Here is a 23,206-nt window from a genome sequence, read left to right as displayed (position 1 = left end):
TAAGGCCCAAGGCAATGTTCAAAGGAAAGTGACTGTAACGGTTTGTGTCTATCTAGTGGCTAGGGTCAGTACCAAACCCTGAGCCCAGTCAATTCCAGGATTTCCGCTCCAGACTAGCTTTGGGGCTGACTTTCTGTGAGCATGCAAAAAAATGCCACTCTTCCTCAACCTCAGCTTCTTTACCTCCAAGAGAGAGGCTTCTCTAGATCTCTGGGTGGCCAACGAGGAGACAGTTACTGCCAAGAATTTTCCATCCCTGAAGGCCCTGGCTTTCAGGATAGATCAAGTAATTTACTTTGGATAGATCAAGTAATTTGACATTTGAATATTGGGTTTTTCAAACATATGGAGATGCTGTTATGGTTAATAAAATTTAACTTTAGCATTGATCGAGAACATAGTTCACCAAGTCAGTTCTCTAACATGCATGTGGTTTATCTCCCAAAGGCTGTTCTGTCAGAGAGACAGCAACGAGAGGAGTAGAACCTTCTGGGGGTGGGATCATAATGTACGAATCCTACTTGAGTTCCCATAAGACTGAATGAGTAAGAAACGAATAACCCTAAAGTCCCAGTCTGGTATCCTCTCTTACAATAGACACTCTTGGGAAATGGTCTTTAAGATTTCATTTCCAAAGCTATGAGCTAATCTTTTCCTAACAAGAACAGAACTTCAGATTTTTTTTTTTTTTGATTTAGCAACAGAAAATAATGCTAATATAGTTGCTCAATAGACACAACTTACAAAATAGTGGTTTGGCCATTCTAGTTTTTAGGCCTTCGTTTTTCCAAAGAGATAGTAATAATAGCCCAGCCATTATCAGGTGAGGCAGAGAAACACACCAGCACTAAAAAGATACCTACTCAAAACGAATGGATGGTTGCACCCCTCTTGGTCCTGACTTCCTTGCTCATCTTCTCCCTCCTTCTGTTCCTCATTGGGACTTTGGGAGCTCAGTCCAGGACCAAGAGGGGTGCAACCACCCACGGAGACAGTGGGGCTGATCTATTGGGAGCTCACCAAGGCCAGCTGGATTGTGACTCGAAAAGCAGGGGATAAACCCGGACTCTCTGAATATGGCGGACAATGAGGGTTGCTGAGAAGCCAAGGACAATGGCACTGGGTTTTGATCCTACTTCTTGTTCTGGCTTTGTGGGGGCCTAGCCAGTTTGGATGTTCACCTTCCTAGACCAGGATGGAGGGGGAGGACTTCGGACTTTCCACAGGGCAGGGAACCCTGACTGCTCTTCAGACTCGAGAGGGAGGGGGAGAGGAGGGGGGGAGGTTGGGAGGGGGGGAAAGTGGGAGAAGTGGGAGGCTGGGAGGAGGTGGAAATTTTTTTTTCTTTCTTAATAAAAAAAAAAAGCTAAATTAAAAAAAAACGAATGGATTGCAGAACGCTACACAAAACATGATACTAAAAGATACTTAGAAGAAACCCTCTGTGACCAGACAAAGAGTTAGACTAAGAGTTGCTAAACATGATAGCAAAGAAAGAATTCACTAACAAAACCTGACAAATCGGAGTTCAACATGTTCTTGTTCTAACAAACACATGGTCAAAAGATTGAAAATATCGGTGACACCTTGAACAAAATTATAAACCGCCTATGTGATAAAAAGATGCATGTTTTTAAAACTCTCAAAACTCAACAGTAAGCAAACAAAACACACAAAAGGAAAAACACTCGAATATATATGTCACAAGAGGTTTTGTCTACTTCACAATTTGTTTGGACATTTGACAAACAAACAGAGCAAAGGACACGTTACTCCGCTGGTCCCTAGAAAAGCAGGAATCCAAACCACATTGAGATAACTACATCTTAGAATGGCTAAAAGGCTTTTTCACTGGAAATATGAGACCTCATTAAGGGAATGGAGCAAGTAGAGCTCTCATGCTTTGCTGGTGCGCATGGAAAAGGACAGACATTGTGACCAAACCTGTGAGATGTTTACAAAGTTAAGCATGTGTTTATCCCATGACCTAGCAGCCCTGCTCATCGGCCTTTGCTTGAGAGAGTCAGTTACATGTGTTCTAGCAAACTGCATGATAGTTTTCCTTCAGTGTGGGGGTAAATGAGGTTCATCTCTACATTAGAACACTACTCGTGGTAAAAAGGAAGAGACTACTGATGCACACAAGAATATGGATGCATTGTGCATGCATTGTGCACATTCAAAAGTCTGTACACCATTTGAATCATTGTGGGATTTTTTTAACTGCTGAGTAATGAGAAGACAAAACAGTATAATCCCCCATTTCCCAAGTAAAAGACAGTCTTTAAAAAAATGAGTCTTTAAATGCTCCTCCTACTCCCAACATCCTAGTAAGGCACTGTGATAAATATCCCCCCCACCATCAACCACAGGACACCACACCCAGGGCTTGCTACCCGCAACTTTTCCTCCCAAACTCCCGTTCCCTGCTTACTACACAAGGTAATACCTCCCTTGCCTCACTGAGCTCTGCTTCTGCCATTATCAGGAGGGAAGAAGCCTGATCTAAGTAATTCTCCCTAATGACCGGAGACAGCCATTTAGATGGTCCAGGGTGTTTGTACTTTAAGGTGAACTATACAGTCTCTGATAGAGATTCAGGCAGTGGTACTGAATAGTGAAGCCATTTCATTTCTGTTCAGCCTGTCTGGCTTTTATGGTTGGAGCTAGGTGATGCTTTGGTAAATGACAAATCCACGTATCCTGACTCTCCCAGAGTTTTTCTCATCTCTGCTTTGGACCTAGAATCTCTCTGCTTCAAAATTTTCAACTGTTCTTTGGCAGACAGAGGAACAAAGGGGACTCCAAGGGAGAAAGGAGCCATCGGAAACTGGATTGGGCAAAGTATTGATTTTCGTTTGTTGTCTGAATGTAAGATTTTCTTAAAGCTGATGTGGAGAGGCCCAGGGCTGCCTGAGTTGTCCCTGTACAACTGAAGAAAAACAAGTCTTTGCTCAAGGTCAAGGCCTCTGCTTGCTTGTGCTGAACAAGCTTTCTCATTCCACACAAGTGCCACCTCAAAGAAATAACAAACCTTTACCCAGGTTAATGTCTTAATTATTTTGGACGTTTGGAATATGTAATCTGTGCACATGGACATGATTTTTTAAGGTTTCTATCTATACTCAGACATGTTACCAAGTGTCAGGCAATATTAATACTTATAAGAGATTCTAGTCAATGTAAAGGTTTTTATTGAGATGAAAACAAAATTTGGTGTGTGCATGCATGTGTGTGCACACTCATGCATGTGTGTGTGTGTGTGTGTGTGTGTGAGAGAGAGAGAGAGAGAGAGAGAGAGAGAGAGAGAGAGAAGGAGATCATCAAATTCTGTAGAGGAATTGGAACCAATAGAGTTAAAGATGCAGCAGAATAATTAGAAAGGTTACATTTTGCCATTTTGCCATTTATAGTTACAGACAGAAAAAATATAACTACAGTGCAAGGTTGCTATGGCAACTTGCTTCGCAATCAGGATTTTTTTTTTCTCCTCTAATTCTACCAGCCCGCTAACTGTAAGTCAAAGCCATGAAAGGAGAGGCTGCCACAAAGTAAGAAGGAAATGTAATGGCGGTGCGTAGGAAATAGTTATTTTCTTGTTTCACCGGGTACGTGTCCACTGTCGTGTGTTCATCCAGTGTTTATTTTCTTCCTGTGTTTAAAAATGATTCCAGAAGAAAACATACTGGCTCTGTTAGTCCTAGGAATAGAGACAATGGCTTCATTGTTCTTCCTCACTCAGCGTTCTGGATAGCATTTTTGAATATTTACACTGTCTGCTAAGCAAGTACTGTAGTATGGCTTAACAAATTGCTTGCTTTGCTCTCAGATACAGCCTCACTGTGTGCCTCAGACTGGCCTTGAACTCATGAGCCTCCTGCATCCATCTCCATGTTGAGATTGTGCCATCTACCTGGCTAGCAAGGTTCTTAAAAGAATCTTATATGACATCTAACCACTAAACCTCGAAATCCTCGAAATGCATGGAAGCATTTGAATTCATTAAGATATAGCGTTTGGCTCAGAAGGCAGAAGGCCGCGCTCCATCACTGTTACATCCATGTTCTACACCGTCTGCGTGGCACCTATCGTCTGTTCTGTCATTGCCTCTAGCCTGGAAAACACTATCACTCTTTCAAAGGGACCACACATGACCAAAAGGGGAATTAAGCGCCAAATAAAAATATAACGATATGAATTAGTGATTGCCAACAAGTAGTTCTGTTTTAAACAAAAGCCGTGAGGGAGAACCCGCCAGCGCCTCTGACCTTCCGGTGGTTTCCGGTATTGATGTGTGAACTTCTCCCACACGCGCTTCACACGAGCACATAGCAGGGTTGAGATGACGTAACGGCACAGTGCTGATTCTTAAACAGAAAGCTACGACTCTGGAAAGGTGCGGGAACTTACCGCAAGGTCTGAATGTCTAACACTCTGTGCCTGCAGCCCTTTCCCCACAAGATGCCAGGTTCAGTGAAGATACCTGACAAAGGACGGTAGCCAGAACTCCCCACAGAGCGCTCCGTGCACACGAGAGCACCCGTAGCACCCCCACGTGTGCGGATTTACACACACTCCATCATTCTGCCATTAGAGTCTGATTCTTCCTCCTTTATCCCCCCACGCCCACCTTGCCACACCTTAACCTTACACATTATTTGGCTGCCACCTCTGACACTACGCCTTTTGAGTCTGCTGTATCCTTTATTGCCTGCTTTTATGTGTCGCCCTGCATTCTTTTTTTTTTTTTTTTGGTTTTTCGAGACAGGGTTTCTCTGTGGTGTCGCCCTGCATTTTGTAAGTGTCTCCAACTTTGCGCTCGTCAGATTCCCAAGGACCGCTTGCATTGGCCTCCGTGTTTAGCAACCCCGTGGAAGATTCTGAGCCTCTTAAGGTTGGGTCTAACTCTTCTCTGCACCTCTGGCGCCTCTCCAGGCGCTTTCTTTCACGTAGGCAGAGATCACCAGTTACATTTGCAAAGGGGCAGGCAGTGGAAGAAAAGGAGGGCAGTAGAGAAGTATTTAGTCAGTCATCAAAACAAACACACGGGACAAGGCCCAGCTAATGACAAAGACACAGACGGGGTAACATGCTGAGGGGAATGCATTGTTTCCTACACATCAGGAATTTGAACCAATGGATGAACATGTGGTTATTGATAAATGACTATGGCTGCATTTACTTACTGCAAAGGATTACAAGATGACCCCAGTTATTTGGTGAATATACTGCAGTGGTTGTTTAAGGTAATGCTTGTGATTATTACCAATAATTATCAATAATTTTTATTGATAAAATTATTATCAGCAATTTTTCTGAAATCCCTTGGTCAGGATTCCACACTCATTCCTTTATTTGGTATTTTCTCCACATGTCACTTTATTCTAAACGTGCCGCCCTAAGTTAGGACCCCTTAGCCTCTTACCTGGGTGCTTCCCCCACCCCACCCCACCGCCAAGCATCACCTCCACAGAAACATCCCTTCAGAGTCCCAGAATCTACTGCACAAAGCAAAGCGTATAGTGGCATCTTCGGTCCCACTGTACAAGCCAATCATTCAAGCTGACCCGTAGGTTGCAGCACTATGCTTAAAACCACTTCCGGTTTGAAAGCCCTTCCTCGTGTAATCTCTCTCCTTTTCTCCCGGGATCCGTCTGCAGCTCTCCTATAAGATGCTGATACTCTTTGTGTGACCCCCACACACTGGATCTTAGGTAGCTGCTAGACTGGTTAGTTATTTCTGTAGGTTATACCTTTAGCTACCATGAAGAGCACAGCATAAAGTTGCTGCGGCCCCTCCCGAGTTCTGTCACATGAATTCCCCACCCCACCCAACTCCCAAATGACGTCACCTGGACAATTAAGCTCCCACTTATGATTCTTCGCCTCCTAGCTAGGAGCTCCCTCCTTTTCCCCTGTAAGTATGCTTCATAGAGAGTCTCCTTTGGAGACTGCTCTGAACAGGCATACCTGTCAAACTACCCGCCACGAGAAGCTCAGTGTGCTACTGCCACCTAGTGGCAATTTTTTCCTTGGTCAGCACTAATCTTGCCCAGTGGGCTGGGATAAGAAAGGAAGGCATGGAGGTCAATGATACAAGTTGTCATGTGGGTTGCACTAAGCGTTTGTGTGATTATGACTTGAAAGAATAGTTTTGTTGTAAGAGGTAGCATGGAGCCCTCCTCCAAGAATGAAAACACAGAAAGCCCCTCCAAGGGTCAATGGATCCTTGAAGCATGAATAATAAAAACTCACAGAGAAATTGGGGTTCAACCTGAAGGTCCGAAAAGCAAAATAGCTCGACCTGAGTCTGAAAATGGCGATCCTGCCTCTAGGAATCCCAGAATGAGACTGTGTCTGAGAACCGTCTCCTCCCATTTTATAGCTCTCTCTGAAGCTGGGATTAAATGCCTGCACCACCGGGATTAAAGGCAGGCACCACCGGATTTCTATGACAACCAGTATGACTAATGGGGTTAAAGTTGTGTGTTATTGCTGCCTGGTCGGTAAAGGCTGGCCAGTGTGGCTGTTTTACTTTTCTGATCCTCAGGCAAGTTCTATTTATTAAATTACAATTAAAATGCCACTAGAGATCCTCAATTAAATATGAGGGTGATCTCTTCTGGGGAGGATTTGTAGGAAATGCCAGTCAATGAGAAATGCCCGACAAAGGTGTGACCAAAGAAGTCACAGAGATTTCTGATTCTTGGTATGTGATTTGGCCTGAGCTTCTTCCCTGGAATCCCGCCAGCCCTCAACTTCACGTCTCTACTTTAACCTTACTCGGGAAGCATTTTGATAATCCAAGGAAACTCTCTCACCTAATGGGGAACTAAGAGAACAGCCGGTGTAAATTAGAATTAACAACTGTGAAGGGAAATCAGATCCAAACACAGCATGAGTACTCCCGTGCCTCAGATATGGGAGAAGATAGAATTTAAGACAGAAAGGCTGGAGATTCTGAGGGTCGCTAGGATGTGGAGGCCAGAACAAGCAAGATAAAACAGATTAAGTCACTGAACCCAAACAAGGGGGGTTAGTTATGAATGAAAGACAAGCAAGGGCCAGGAGCCCTGCTAAGGGCCTGGCTCACTTTTCCTAAGACAATGCAAAACCATTTTAAATGTTACTTGAGAAGATGAGATGATCTGATTCCTACTTTATTGAAATAAATATAACTTTGTTGACCATATAAAGGAGTGAAGAGCAGATATAAGAGTGAGGGCAAGGAGACTATTCGGGGAACATCTATTGTCATAATACGGGAGAGAAATGATTCAAGGGGGTAGGAATACAAGGAGACGCATGGATTCAAAGAGCACTTAGAAGGCAGGATGTCAGCCTTGCTTACACAGTAGTAAGCACCTGTGGTTAAGTAGGAAAAGGTGGAAAACTACCCTCAACTTTCGTGATGTCAACTTTAACTGTTAACACAAGCTACTAACACTGGAGAAGAAAATCTCAATGAGGGATTTCCTACACTGAACTGATATGTTAGTGTATCTGTGGGGGAAACTGTCTTAAGTTAATCAACGAAAGAAGACCCAGCCCAGTGTGGGTGGCACCATTCTCTAGGTAAGGGATCCTGCACTGTATAAAAGTAGAGAAATCAAGAAGAACTCAGGCAAGCTAGTAAACACGTCTGCATCCGCTTCTCTCTGCTCGTTACTGTAGACATCATATAGACTAGCTGAAGTTCCTGTGTTGACTTCTCCACCATGAAGAAATATAACCTGGGATGAAATAAATCTCCTTTCCCCTGAGTCGATTTTTGGCAGGGTATTTTATCACGGCAATGGAAAGAAACTGGAACGTATTTCAAGGTGTCAGAAGGCTGGATAGTTTGGTGGTGGTAACTAAGGTGAAGGATCAGGCTTCGGTAAACGGCAAATATCGTGAACATACCAAGTTGCCAATTATTTTGAGAGATTTAAGTGTCAAGGAAGCCAGCGACTATACAACCTAAATATCAGAAGTCTGGAGGAACAAGTGGCTTTAGGTATCCTCATTACTGACTCTGCTACTGAAGGTCAGAACATGCCATCAGGAGAGAGAAGATGGCTTTGAGTTTTGGGAATATTAGCATGTAAAGATTTGGTAAAGGATTGTAAAGATGACTGGAGGAGAATTGTTTAGAAGAAAATCTAGAACAGCATGTTGGGAGGCTTAGTGTGGCCAGGGAGCAACAGTCTAGCTGTGTGGTGTGAAGGGCAAGTCTTCGCAGGGACCTGCTGGATCAGCAGGGGATTGTACCCAAGGCCATCAGTGACCTTAGGGAGAGCTGTTCCCAGGAGGTGAGGAAAACAGAAACCCGCAAAGTGCAGATGGAAATCACTGGCAGGGTGAGAAAGAGAGAGAATGTCAACTTGAAGGGATTTGAAGGATCTGCCCAGAAAAAGTCAAAGATGATATTTTTAGGATGAAAGATTTGAATAAAGGGAAAAGAGGATAGCAGGGGCTTGATCCTGGGGCAGGAGAACAGACAGGAGAGTTGTACTCAGGAACAGCTAGTAAAGTTACAATTTGTATTCGAGTCTTGATAAAAAATGAAAGGAAAATATTTGAGCTGATGGCATCAGATAAACCTGCAGAGAATATAAACCTGCTGACACATGTTGATAATCCAAAACGTAGTGTTGGTTATTTATATTTTAAAACATTTACAAGCCAGTAAGTATTACACAGATTGTAAGAGCAACCTCGGAAATCAGTTGGAAGAGGGAAACGGGTTTGCTCAGACAAACTTTACATGCTGGGTCCTGCTGTCTGGAATTAAATTTATCTGTTTAACATTCAGCCCAAGCGGAGTGAAAGACCTTCATATTTGCCAGTTTTGCCCTCTACTTTGTCTGATCATTCATGTCTAAACCCTTCATTTCAAGACTAATGTATATGAAACAGAAAACTATCATTGTTTAGAATATTTTATTGTATTTCATATCGTCTTGAAAATTTAGTTTGGAAATTATTAAAACTAAAGCAAAGTCATGAGCAGCAGATACATTATTCAAACAATTAATTTATGACAATTTATTTTCAAATGTGAGAATTGTTGATTTCTTTTCCTTAATAAAAGTAATACCATACAAAATTAAATCTTTTACTCAATTCTATTCTTGAGCCATAAAATATCCTTAAAGTTTCAAAAATTAAAAATTGATCTCTGTGCCATTCATATTTTATTCTGCAAAAAAACCATTTTTGCTTTATTGTTTATAATTTTGATAACATTGGTTTTCAGGGGTTTGCATAAGTTCAGGAAAGGAGTCCAGATTTAGCTATGGGGTTTAAGTTACAGGGCTGTGAAAAACTCAGAACAGATGAGGGGGTTTGTTTTGTTTTTGTTGTTTGTTTGTTTGTTGTTTTGTTTTACTTTTTGAGATATGTAAGCTTTTTATTTAGCTATTAATGTGATTTGGCAGGGAGGGTTTGTTTTGTTTGAGATGGGATCTCATTGTGTGGCCCTGGCTAGCCTAGGACTCTCTACATAGAGACCAGGCTGGCCTTAAACTCATAGAGCTTCACCTTCCTCTGCCTCCAAAGTGCTGGGTTCAAAAGCATTCACCTGGGCTAAATGTAATTTAAGACAAAACAAAACTTTATTTTAAATGTCCCTTCGGCCTGGTACATACATGATGGTTTAAAATATAGCTGACCTTGCTAGTCTTGTTTACTAAAATATGTATATAGCTGGAGATGTAGCTATAAAGGTTAGGACAGATAGATTTACACATACAGATAGGGTTACAGTCACAGACATAAGCACCCACGTGTAAAGATAGATGATAGACAATAAAAATAGGAAATCACGGCTTTCATTAAAAAAACTAACTGAGACTCTTTGTTCCGGTTTGTGCTGCATTAACACAAGCCTTCAGTACAAAGACAACTGGTTTTTAACTTCTTAGCTGGCACGTTACCAGGAAGCAAATGATTGGCAGAGAGGTCTAGGAAAAAAGGTTGGAGAGGGGCTGTCTCTTGGAATGGTGGTGTTGTCTGGAGATCTGTTTAAGCATTGGATGGGGGGCAGAGATAAAACAGCATTTCAAGGACAGACTGCATAGTGAAAGCATACCTGGGCACTGAACAGAAAACAGTGACGGGACAGTAAGGGGGCAGGAGAAGAGGGGCAGGAGGAGGGGGGGGAGAATCCCTGTGCACCGACCGGAGGTAAAGAGAAGTAAATTCAGCATTAGGCTCAAAAGGTGTTAAAAACCATAGTCCCCCAGTTTTATCTGTCTATGACCTGTTTTCATTTGCTTTGGATCTTCTGGGATCAGAGATCTGTTTTTTGTAGCGTTCAGTCTTTCTTGTCATTAATAATCACTTCTATTTTTTCAGTATGTATTACAAAGTCTGCCTATCAACCCTGGGACAGGTACACAAAGATGAAAAGCAGACTCTGTAGTCCTGTTCTAAGGAAGAGTCTTCCCTACACTGCCATTCACACCATCCCTCCCTGAGAGCTCAGAGAGAAGCCCTTCAGGTTAGGCAGTGTGCAAATAGCCCATGATTCTGAACCAGGAGCAGAGAGACGCATTGATTAACAAAACCTAACAACCTCCTCATCTCCTTCATTCTAGTGCTATGGATCTGAGCTAGGTTTTTTTTCCCCCCTACGGAGCATTATTATTCATCTTCCATGTAAAACACAACCAGCAAGTTGCTGAATCGTGAGGGCTGATAGCCAGGACCCTCAGCTCAGAGCAAAGCGTACCCACAATCTCAACAGGCTTTGCGTGTGTGAGACCTTGACTCATGACCAACCCTTGCACAGTTTTACAAAGTTACAAAATCACTTGTTCATTGTAATAATAATTTATATTAATACGAGAAGCAAGAAGAATTGATCAAAATAAAAAATAAGTTTGGAACTACATAGCAAGTATTTCTAACAAAATTACCATGTGTTGCCTATCAAAGAAAAAAAATCCTGCCCACATCATGCTCTTTCACAGTGAGGCCATAATTTCCCACTGTTTATTCCACTACAATTGCAGCACTTTGTCATGGAAAACATTGAAAATTAATACAGGACCTCCTCAGTTCTCACGGCCTGTCAGATGGCTCACTAAGAACGCCGAGAACCCTGACCCCAGTCCTACTGGGCACTGTCTTCTTCAGAGTTCACAGAATTGCCATCAGCTTATTGAGAAACATTCACAATTATATGCTGTCAAGGACTAATGGATCCTTCCATCACAGCATAGCAATTACTCCTGACACCTTCCCTTACCTTCCGCTCACTCCTGGGCTTGGAGAGGCGCTGTGACCAGGAGGGGGTGGTGGGAACCAGGACTGTCTGTTAAGAAATGACACCAGTCATAATCACAGCGTTCGAATGGCTGATCCCACCCCACATCTGGGGATGGGAGGGCAGCTGATAGCTAAAAAAGGCACCAGGATAATTTTTACAGGAAGCCTTGGCAATAAAATGGGAATAAACTATTTCATAAAGTGAGTACTAAGAAAGGATCCTAGACTTCAAGCTCTAACCCCACCGCCTTTTTCAATTTTTTTTTTTGACACTAAACAATGTATTTCCTTAAACAGAAAAGAGAGAGAGAGAACAGCAACCGTCAAATCTAGACTGTAGCTTTGTGTGCGTTCGGCATGTTAGTCTTCTTTTTCTCTGCCTTCCCAATCTAGCCCATAACGGAAATAACAACTTTATTCTCTAACTAAAATATGATGTCTATCTAAACTGTGAAACAGAACACTCTGACCAGGGTGCTCAGACAGCAATGAGTGTCCCAGCAGTGCTACCCTCAGCCTCAGCAACTGTTAGAAAGGTCACCTGACAGGGCAAGGCTATGATTTCATAGAGCTAGAGTTGTAGCCAAGATCTCTTGCAGAGAAGGCTAAGCTAAGAACGACAAAAAGGAGAGAAACGGAACGAGTAACATGGGCTGGGGAAGGTATGCTGAGGCTAAGGAAGCCTGGAGCCCCGGCCAACATCCTGAAATAAAATCGCTTGATTTGCTTAAGACAAGAATCTCCAGCTGGCATAACTTCAGCCTAGGCCTAACTTCATGCTAAAACAATCCCATTATGTTACACACTACATTTTCTTCATCCTTCCCTCCATTGTTGGATACCTAGATTGGTTTCCACAGCTCAGTTCTTGCGAGCAGTGCTGGAGTAAACTGGTCTATTTGATTGTGTTTACTTTGGCTTTAACAAACCAATCTCTAAGTATTTTCACACAGCTACATATTGTCCATTGGAAAGATTTCTCCCTGCACCCTACGACCCTCTGTTTATTCACATCAATTTATTTTTAGTTTTATGAATGACTTAAAAAATATATATATATAATGAAAATAGAAATGAAATTGTCTCAAAGAACAAAGAAAACAGTACAACAGTACAAGGTCCCCAGAAGGAGCCCCCACTCTTCTTTAAAGTAGAATCACCCTAAAGTCCAGAGCAAAGGAGGACACTATGGGCACGTAGTGATGTGTGGTTACTCACCAATCACCGTCTCAAGTCAAGCCGCTCCCTGGAGTGCAGCTTTGAGGGAGCAAAGCTCCCCGCCAGCATCATCTAGGGGACCTTAGAGCCGAGCTCAGCCAGAGACAGACACAGGGTGCCCAGCTTACCTCTTTTTCTTCACAGGGGTGGTAGCCGGAGTGGAAGCCGTGCTGGTGGGGTTTGCGTGAAGGGAGTTACCAGCTGGCCTGTTCAATGAGCAGAGCAATCATTACCTTCCTCCAGCTTCTTCATTAGCCGCCTCCCCGCCTTTTAAACATCTTATAACCTACACATATGCCAGCCTACTGTCTATCAGCAATAGAACATCTCACTTAAGGATCAAAAAGCAGGACTGAAACAATCCTCCTCACTAGTTTACCTGTCCTGTACACTGTCAGGCTCTTACAGAGCTGGTTCAGAGATTATTAACACTGATAATAAGAAAGTCATTAACACTGGTGTTAATCGTGTGAAGTTCAAGCTAACCAGTTGTGACATGCTATCGATTTGCATTCTCTTAACCTTATGATTTTGTTGTGATTGATGGAATTAGGCTGTTATTTTTTGCATTAGAAATATGATCTTAAGGAAAAAATTGAGAAACACACATTAGTAATCTATATTTGGTATTTAGTCTCCATTTTGGCACATATTTGAATCCTCAAAAAATGGCAACGACCCAGGGTCTATTTTACACACTAAGATTGGGATCCAACATGGAAAGTATTCTATCCATCAAGGCAGTTTTATAAGGTAATTATGTTAAAGTTCATCCAGTTTGTGCTGCTTATAAGTAGTAGTAGGTGTGCCAGGGAAAATGGCTTTCACGGTTTCATGGTTCACTGAGTTTGCTCTGCGGGACAAAGCGCCGATGTGAGGGGCACCAGCAAAGGAGGTGAGGTGCTGAACGAGAAGGGGTCAGTTGTCAAAGAAATGGGGAGAAACAGAGTCCTCTGTCTTACTTTGTTTTGTTGGTATGTGTGTGGGGGTGTAGTGGCATTTCACTTGGATTTTAATAACTAAAACTTGCCTGAGGATCAGAAAGGTAAAACAGCCACATTGGTCAGCCTTACAGACCAGGCATCCATAACACACCACCTTTAATCCCAGTAGCCACACTAGCTTGCCATAGAAACCAGATGGTAGTGGTGCACGCCCTTAATCCCAGAACTAGAGAGGAAAATAAGACAGGAAGAGACAGCTCTCAGTCACAGTCTCATGCTGAGGTTTCCTGGAGGCAGGATCAGCATTTTCAGACTGAGGTAAGAGCCAGTGGCTGGCTGTTTTGGTTTTTTGGACCTTCAGCTTGAACCCCAGTCTCTCGCTCTGAGATTTTATTTATCGCGCATCAGGTGTTTGGCCTATGTGCATCTCTGTGTGCCGTTTGCCTGTGTGGTGCAGGAGGAGGCCAGAATGTGACATTAGATCCCCTAGAACTGGAGGTACAGAGGGTTGTGAGCTGCCATGTGGATGCTAGGAATCAAAACTGCATCCTCTGAAAGACCAGCCAGGGCTCTTAACCATTGGGCCAGCCCTCCAGCCCCGAGTCCATTTTAAAATATAAGACAAAAAACATCCATCTAAATTTTAGTGATTCTTTGAGAGTGGTGGGAGGTAAGCTTTTTCAGGACATGTCCAGACAGACAGATGCTGTGAAGCCTGTTTTGGTTCTTCTCTGAGACTAACGCTGCCAACACCACAGGGTCTTGTTGTAGTCGAGTGACACTTTGGCCTGAGGGTTGTAAGCCTTGATTGTTTTTAAATGCGCACAAGGAAAAAACACATCAGTACTTACATCTTGGTTGCTTCTGGTGTCCTAAGTGTGGACAGTGTTCTGGAAGAAGAAAGAAACAATGGCATAGTTTCAGCAATGGTGAAAACCTAGTTAATTCTTCCTTCATCTGTGCTTGTCCAAGAATTTAAAGTTATGAGGAAGAACTAGAGGCTACTGGAGAGGGAGGAAAAGCATCACTGTTTGAATGAATTTGGTGAGCTAATTTCATGGTGCTTAAAATCTTGTGCTAAATCCCGAGATGCTCTCTTTCTTCAGAAAAGTCATTACTATCTAAGCCCAATGCCTTAAGATGCTAGATTTGATAATTTCAAATATAAAATTCATAACCTTACCACAAGAACACCTTAACGGAGACACAGATGAGGTGAAGCTAAGGACCCATAACAGTGGAGCCTCTGGGTTTGTAAGCCAGGCAACATTTTATTCTACCGTGAGCAAAATCCAAGGGTTTTACTTGAGAAAGGTTGTTCTAAAAATACAGAAGGAAATTTGGCCTGCACAAAGCTTGTACCGTATCAACCATTTAACACCCCAGAATGCAGCAAATAGGAGATCCAAGCACCCACCCCTAGCGGAAGAGGTCTTAGCATTTAATGGCTTCTACAAAATTAGTTTTCTTTAAGAGTGCTTCTCCTGCTAAGTTGCCAATGCTCCAGCAGATGGCGCCACACCCATAAGCACAAATTTGACTTGAGCTATACATAAAAACAATAAAGACACGGGCAGGGAGTGGGGTGGCTAGAGTAATTGTTCAGCAGTTAAAAGTGCTGGCTGTTCTTCCAGAGGATCTAGGTTCATTTCCCAGGATCCACATGGCATCTCACACCCTCTTCTGGCCTCCTCCAGCCCTAAGACCTACACATGGTATACAGATAAATATGCAGGATAAACAACCATGAGTATAAAATAAATAAACTTTTTTTTAAAAAAAAGATATTGGGGATCAGAGGTAGACCTAGGAGGAGTTAGAGGCATGCATGGTGGTGAATAAGATCAAAATAGATTGTATGAATATGTGAAAGAAATTTTCAAAGAATTAATTGTATATTTTTTTAATATACAAAGGGTAAAATTTTGCAGAAAGACATTAAGGATGGTTGTAAGTTGTTAGGTAAAAATAAATAACACTTACAAAGGATTCTATCTGAATTCTATTTCCCAAGATAGTGAGTGCTAGCACCTGTTGGTTAGCTGATTATCCAAGCTCTGGGCCTTAACTGTTCCAGCATCAGCTCTTCTGCCTGCCCCTCACACACACAACACACAAGTTTGCACAGACATTTAGCTTGTCAAACTTCCAGGTCTCTACATGCCTCAACAATTTTATATTTAATCCTTTGTTTTTTTTTGTAAAAAGAACTTCTTTGTATTACATTTTACAATTCCTGAAAGTGAAAGAGAGCTGATGAGCTATCTCGACAGCATCTGAATTCTGGGTGCACAGCAACACTTACTGATCACCTCCCGACTCACTGAGATCTTAACTCAGCTGCTGTGTGTCGTATTTTTGTAGCTCACTGATAATACTTTCTATGTTGGTAAAAGGCATCCATAAAACACCTGAGGACTTTTTAAAAGTTCTGCCGCACAGAAAAACGCTTTGTTTTTGCCACACTCATTTCTTTTCCTTCGGAGCTTACAGAAGCCACGTTTACCAACTTACTTCCACAATAGAACACTAGAGGGCGCCTTGACCTAGCCAATTAAAATGATTCCAAACTAGCTTCGGGGTCTTTATTTTTCATGCTGTGCATTATTTAAACTTCCTCAGCACAGTTCACGTTTCTAACAACAATGTGTATACTTACAAGAGGTTTTCCAGAAGCTGCTGTCTCTCCGCCATCACAATTAAAGAACCCAAGGCTGGAGAATAAGGACTGATGTCCCTCAGTTTAAATTTAGCTAACAGATTCCAGGCAGGGTCTCTCCTATTCATACTCAATACTCATACTCAAATCACCATGTTTTAAATTAATCTACTGCTTCCCCTGGGGAAATCATATATCTAGCTACGACTCTGTGAGGTGAGGAGACAATTTGGACTTCAGAGGCTCCTCCTCCTTGAGAGAAAATAGCACCAGTGAAAAATAAGCCTCAGTAAACGCTCCAGCCCCTCCCTGCATGGTAGAATGGGACTTGAGGTTATACATAGTAGATTTGATGCACTGGCATGGTTCATAAGCACCTCACCTGTCCAGAGCATCATCAGATCTGTACCGGCTAATCGTGGCTTTTGGCTCATCTCTCTCGGCTGTTTTCCTGTAGCAAACACAGTTATCAAGAGACGAAATTACAAAATTATCTCATGAAATCTTTCATAGATTTGACAAAGTGTTGTTCTGTTTAACTAGGAGAGGTACATGTTAGCAAGGAGAGACCAAGTTGGCATGCACATCTTCCAAATGTTGACTTGGATAAGATAAATTAAGGCAAACTCAGTTCCTGCTGCTAATAAATGACACTTCACTGGTTTCGATGGCTTTTACACATTTTCATAAAACACTGTAGTGTAACACACTCACACTGAGGTAAAGGATATACGGTACTTGTGCTAATAGTGGCTAATAACTAGTGTATTAATAACAGTATTAATAACTAGTGCTTAGTAACTGCGGGTGTCTACAGAGTAGGAATATCTTACCATCACGTAAGCTTATTTTATCAGAGGCTGTGAGCCCTCTCAGAGGGCCCGCTCCTAAAATGCTTTATTTAACATTCAGCACCATGGACAGGCACAAAAGCAGAAGGCTTGTGACAGAGCAGAGAAGGAACAGAAAATCCAGGAAGAAGTGGAGCGAACAATGGAACAATAGATGTGCAGAGGGAAGAATAGTGATAGCAGTAATCGGGAGAGGAACAAGAAGAAAGAAGAACAAGAAAAAATGGAGGAAGGAAATAAAAGAAGAGAGAGGCAGCTCAACTTTGAGAAACACAACCATTTACCCAAAGGCAAACGGTGCTTTGTGTGATGAAAGAAGCTCAGGGAACTTCAAGGAAGTTATTTCAAATGTAAGAACCAGAGGGCTTCCTGATAAAGTGCAGGAAGACAAACAGACAAGAACATCTACAGACCGCTGATCAAACAGCACAGTGAAGGCAAGAATGAAGGAAAGAAAACTCTTCTACATTTCCCAAGGTTTTTTGTTTTGTTTTGTTTTGTTTTGTTTGTTTTTTCGAGACAGGGTTTCTCTGTGGCTTTGGAGCCTGTCCTGGCACTAGCGCTGTAGACCAGGCTGGTCTCGAACTCACAGAGATCCGCCTGTCTCTGCCTCCCGAGTGCTGGGATTAAAGGCGTGCGCCACTACTGCCCGGCTACATTTCCCAAGGTTTGAAGGCAACTTCTAAGTGAAGTCATGAAGCCATAAAAAAAAGCCCTTTTTGAGTGGTTTGTAGCAAAATGGCAGAGTGCTGTCTACTGAGTGAAAAGTTCTGGATTCTACTCTCAATGTCTCAAAACAAACAAGCAAATACACAGAGCAAAAACATAAATAATTTTCACAACAGCAATGAGAACCAGCCCATCCACAAACACCATCACTTTAGATTTTGGTTGACTTTTTTCTCTCTAGCTCTTAGCACAAAAGTAATGCTTCCGTAAGTCCCATGACCCATGGAGAACAAACTTTGTGGGGAATTATAGCATTATTTGTTATGATTTATTTTCATTTCCTCCTCTTTCTCACCTTCAACTGGGATGCATAATCAGTGGACTCTGGGATTATTTTGCATCCAGTTCTAAGCTCAATGTCTGACTCCAAGCATATTCCATAGATGATATTAACTTGATTGACATTAAATGATCTGTCCAAAGAACTACACAATAAGATTTCCTAGATTCAGATAATATGATGCTGTTATCTAATATGGGGGATGTGTTAGCTCAGTCTCTGCCCTGCCAGCTCTTTTCACACATGGTTACCTCTTCTGGAAACCCTTCCCTACATCTGGTACCAATTGGCCTCTCTTCAACGCTCCTCCTCATTCTTTAGGTGGTGGCATCCACCAAAGAGCACTTCCATGGTGGGATTTGGGATTCTGCAAGCCAAATCACTCTCCCCTTCTTCTCTGTTTCCACAACACTGTCACCCATCTGTTCCATAGCTACTGCTTATGGTAAACCACAGTATTATGGCTCATGGTCTTCTCCATGAATGTAAGAGCTTCATACTCTCTGAGGTTGTTTGTGCTTCTCTGTGCTCCCAGAATCCAGCAGATGCTCCAAGGTGGCTGTGTGACCACCACAGGAAACCCTTGGGTCTGGGTTGAGCAGCATCATTTGAGCCAGTACCAGGAAAATCTGCCATATCCCTTGAGGAGACTCATTCTGTGATATTAGTTATTGATCATCTCCAGGTTCAGAGAGCTCTGTTACTTATGATAAAAGCTTGGTGTACTACTTTAGCCAAGATGCTGTCCATCAAGAGGGAGAGTTCAGGAAACCAATATGATTTTAAATGTAAAGCCAGCATAGATGATACCAAGGTCCTGTTATGCTAAGGTGCACTGTGGGTAAGCTGAGAAGATGAAGCTTAGTTCTCACTGCCACAGTTTAAAATGGGAGTGTGTGTTCTGGAGAAAGTCTATTTAAATGCAGAGCAATTTTCATTGGTTGTTGGTACAGAACAATTTTCCTTGGTTGCTGGACTCAATCAGTGTCCCTTTGCTTGGTGAAATTAAGGGCCATTGTAAGCCAGGGGCCAATCTCCAAATCAATGAAGACTAAGGTGAAGTGACAAACAGTGAATCCCTATACCATAGGCCAGCAAATTAAAATTTCTTCAGGAAAAAAAATTTCCATTGAAAAATTGGCTATCATATTGATGGGCCAATATTTTATTTTATAAAATAGAATTGATTTAAAGTGCTTTCAAAGACAGTAAATCAGAAGGGGGCATGGGACAAATTAGAACAAAGAATGTGGCACATATGTATAAACTGCCACCGTGATCCCCATGATTTCTGTACTAACTTTAAAAAGAATGAAAACCAACGGTTAATCTGTTGAGCTAAAAGCTGCCATTAGGAACACAAAATGGTAAGTTAGGCACCTTCAGAACATGTCAAATTTATGTAAAGGTTTAAAATGGTTAAGATAAATTCACAAGTACAAGATTCAAAAGTAGATACATTTCAAGATATACACTCAGTTATTTTATTTTTAATTCACACTCACTCCCTTACCAAAGGCTTCTGACTGGTACACAGATACAAGCTACTGCACCAGATGAAACTTGACTGTGATAAATATTTAGGTTCTTCTAAGGTGTGGCTCTCTCTAGCCTGTGAGTACAAGCCTGTGCCAATGAGAGTATTATCTGTTCGATGGATCTGAGAATGTTCATATCGAGATTCCTCATTTTATCTTAATTCTCCTGTAACCCAGATAAGTCAAGGCTTTTCCACAAGCCCATGGCTTTCATAAAAACAATGTCCCACATAGCACATGAGCTCTGAAGCTACTTTTAGCCTTCCTTTCTCTAAGTATCGTGATGTCTTCTCTGGGCATGCTCGTAGGAGAACCCTCTCTCCTTGTCAGTGGAGTGGGATGAAATGGCTTGTGAGCCTTCTCCCAGCTACAGTTCTGGGAGCTGACACGGGACAGTTTTCTGGAAGAAGGCCCTGACAGTACTCCAGATTCTCCTTTCCTTGTGTATGTGTTGACGGAAGCTCAGGGCTAGCTTCAACTGTTCATCTGACTGGAACAGGTTTTTCTCTCTACACCTTCAACTTTGTGTTAACTGATGGAATTGTTGGAGGCACTCACCTGTCCAAGGCGTCGTGGGAGTTGTGCCGGCTGAGCACCACCCTGCCGTAATTCTCATCTCTGAGGAGAAAGACCCAAATTAAGTTACATCAAACGTGACCATAATGTTTGCTAAGCACTACATGAGAGAGGCGGGGAGAGAGTTTCCAACTTCAGGCAAGGTTAATTTGTGTTACTCCATGCCTAAAAGCACAGCCATAAATCTAAATTATCCAGCCACAGCTTGCAGAAGGAGAGCGGAATGCGGCAAGTTTGACTGCACAAAGGCCCCTTGTCCCAGGAGATGTTCATATGGCCCAACGATGAGTCAGTGCCTTGCTTGTTGTGATTGGTTTTGTTTTCTTTTTAACCAGAGCATGGGAGCATAAGGCCATTGGTTTTGTGTCTATCAGTTCTTTCCTACAAGAAGAGAAGACAAAGGTTTCCTATAAACATTCTTCAGGTTTAATTAAGCCTATTATGCCTGCACATTTTGATGGGTTTGACCATTGGCCTTCGAAAAATGAGGGGAAACAAGAAATAAAGCTTCAAGTGAGGGAGACTGATCATTTGCAGGAGAGAGAGAAGCCCAACTTTGAACCATGAGGATGCTTCATGTGCCCTAAGAAACCTATTAAATTAGGAGGAGAAGAGAGTTTATGCTAGTCAGTATATGAGGGCGTTCAACAGAGATTTTGTGGCTTTTCTAAAATCACATGATTATCAAGGGACAAAGGTGGCTAAGGACCCCGGTCTCTATTTCCTGTCCTCTGTTCTCTTTACGGTCAGCCCCATGATGGACTTTTACGAGTTGCCAAAGCTATGCCCTTCTCAGTTCACGGAGTAGGTATGACCTAGCAGGCATAGTTAGGAAGTGGCCTTGAAACCAGCAGAGGACAAGCACCTGAGTTTTTCCTGCCAACCCCCGAAACCTGAAACACCACATTTTCTCTGGTCGGCCTCCATCAACATTGCTCAACATTCTGGAGCTGTGCGTAATAAAGCTATAAAAGAAGCTACAGCCGATAATTAAAGAAAAATGAGCAGAGAAACTAAACCACCCTCAGAAGGCTACCAAGAGAAAAGTTCCCCTCTTCCCTGGCATCCTCCGACAAAACTTCGAAAAGCACAGCAGGCACCAGGAGCGCTCTTCCCTGAGAACAAACGGTAACGCACAGCCCAGAAACGGGCCAGCTGGAGCCTGCAAAGCACGGGAGCCAATTTCCCCATCACTCAGCAGCTACCATGGCATCCAATCTGGTTTCCCTGGGCCTGATTAGGGAGGCTTGCTTGGCATAGGATCAACATTCCTACCAACTATGACTTACCGGAGACATCTCTACCTTTATTCATCTACACAAATATTTGGAAGCCAAATTTTATTATGGACATTTGTTATCATGAGGCCACTACAGGAAAAGAGAAGCACTCTCACAGAAGAGCTAAGGGCAGATCCGTGGGAGGGAATGCTTCTTGTCCAACTGTGCTCGGTCTAACGGTGGTTACATCCCTGCACATCACTGGAGTCCTTAAATGAATAAGATACAAGTGCAGAAGGCAACAGACGCTTTTACTACTTATTGCCAGTCACAAGTACGTTCCTCCAATAAGCCTATCTGGACAGTGTGTAAAAGTCAGAATAAGTACCCCAAAATGCAGTTTCTCAGCTTAGGGCTGCTAACATGGTATGTTTGAAAGTCTTTCTATGGCATCTATCCTGCACATTTCAAGATGTTTGTCAATACTTTGAACCTCTACTCACTAAGTGTTAGGTGTATTCCCCAATTCCATGACGAAAAATATCTCCCAAATTGCCTGAGGTAAAACTGCCTCTGTTTAAAAGACACTGGTATAATGGAAAGACAATGAATCTTGTTAAAATGTCAGTTCTGCCACTTAACAGCTGTGTGTCATTTGGCCAAATTATATAGCTTCTGAGAGCGATTTCTCTCCTCTAGAATGAGATTATAATGCCTAACTCATATATTTCTAAGACTTAGTGACACTTTATGAACCTGATACCTAACCCAAAGTTTAACACATAATGAAATCAGAAAATGTATCCATAGCTATGCATAATCTGTAATTCATAACTAATTAATGATAAAGATGGACCTGGGCTATATGAATATCTATTATAAATCTGCTATGGAATTATCATTTTGTCCACTGTGAATATGTGTCATTCTGATTGGTTTAATAAAAAGCTGAATGGCCAATAAAATCCTAGGCAGGATTTTCAGGGCAGAGAGAATGCTGGGTAAAAGAAGGATGGAGTCATGAGGAGATGTGGAGAAAGCATGACAGGTGGGAGGTGAGGTAGCAAGCCATGAGTCATGTGGAAGAATGTAAATTAATAAAAACGGTTTAGTTTAAGCTATCAGAGCCAGTTAGAAATAAGCCGTAAGCTATCTGCCCAGCTTTCGTAATTAGTTAAGAAGTCTCCATGTAGTGATTTGGGAGCTGGCTAGTGGGACAGAGAAAGACAAGCTACATAAAGCTATGATGACAATATTTAAATATTAAATATACAGCTAGCAGAAGCAATGCTCAAAGCTTTGCTAGAGCCTGCCTTTAAATAAGGTCCACTTCTCCGGCCACCTAGAGGTAGATGGTCAGGTGGGCCTGAAATGAGCTTGCTGATTTTATTCATGCATGTAGAAGTTTGAATTATTATTTTATATTTGCAAATTAGAAAAGTTACTGACATGATCAATACAACATAGAGATTAACTGCTGCCTTTTGGAAAACAGGGATGTCTTGCTTCCTTTTTGGTATACACCTATTTTAGTTGACAATCATGCTCTCCTCTGTAATAGCTCACATTCTTTTGTTTGTAAATGCTTGCTTATAAGAGTGCAGGTTTTCTTAAGAATGTGGTACACCTAATTTATGCTTACTAAATCTTACAAAAATTAGACTATGTAGTCAAGCACTTTAGTGGGAAAGGCTTGCTTTTTACATGGTCATATCTTCCAAGCAGAGATACCTCTCATCCATCCATCCATCCATACATACATACATCCTTCCATCATCCATCTATCCATCATCCATCCATCATCATCCATCCATCTATCCATCCATCATCCACCCACCCATCCATCCATCCATCATCCATCCTTCCATCCATCATCCATCCATCATCCACCCACCCATCCTTCCATCCATCCATCATCCATCCTTCCATCCATCA

General features: G+C 42.2%; 1 protein-coding gene across 3 annotated transcripts in view; it reads right to left on the bottom strand.

The window, feature by feature from the left end:
• Scel (sciellin) overlaps positions 1-23,206 on the bottom strand; it is a 118,942-nt gene that overhangs the window by 51,988 nt on the left and 43,748 nt on the right. For all 3 annotated transcript variants that reach the window (XM_013353109.2, XM_026788433.1, XM_026788434.1), the window contains exons 5-9: positions 20,034-20,093; positions 16,460-16,528; positions 14,270-14,308; positions 12,603-12,680; positions 11,237-11,302 (exon numbers count right to left, since the gene is read on the bottom strand). In XM_013353109.2, the coding sequence (XP_013208563.1) occupies positions 11,237-11,302; positions 12,603-12,680; positions 14,270-14,308; positions 16,460-16,528; positions 20,034-20,093 (312 nt within the window). The remainder of the gene's footprint in view (positions 1-11,236; positions 11,303-12,602; positions 12,681-14,269; positions 14,309-16,459; positions 16,529-20,033; positions 20,094-23,206) is intronic.

Source organism: Microtus ochrogaster, unplaced genomic scaffold, assembly GCF_000317375.1.
Source record: "Microtus ochrogaster isolate Prairie Vole_2 unplaced genomic scaffold, MicOch1.0 UNK2, whole genome shotgun sequence".
In the NCBI taxonomy this organism is placed as follows: domain Eukaryota; kingdom Metazoa; phylum Chordata; class Mammalia; order Rodentia; family Cricetidae; genus Microtus; species Microtus ochrogaster.
This window is presented reverse-complemented; position numbering and strand designations above follow the sequence as displayed.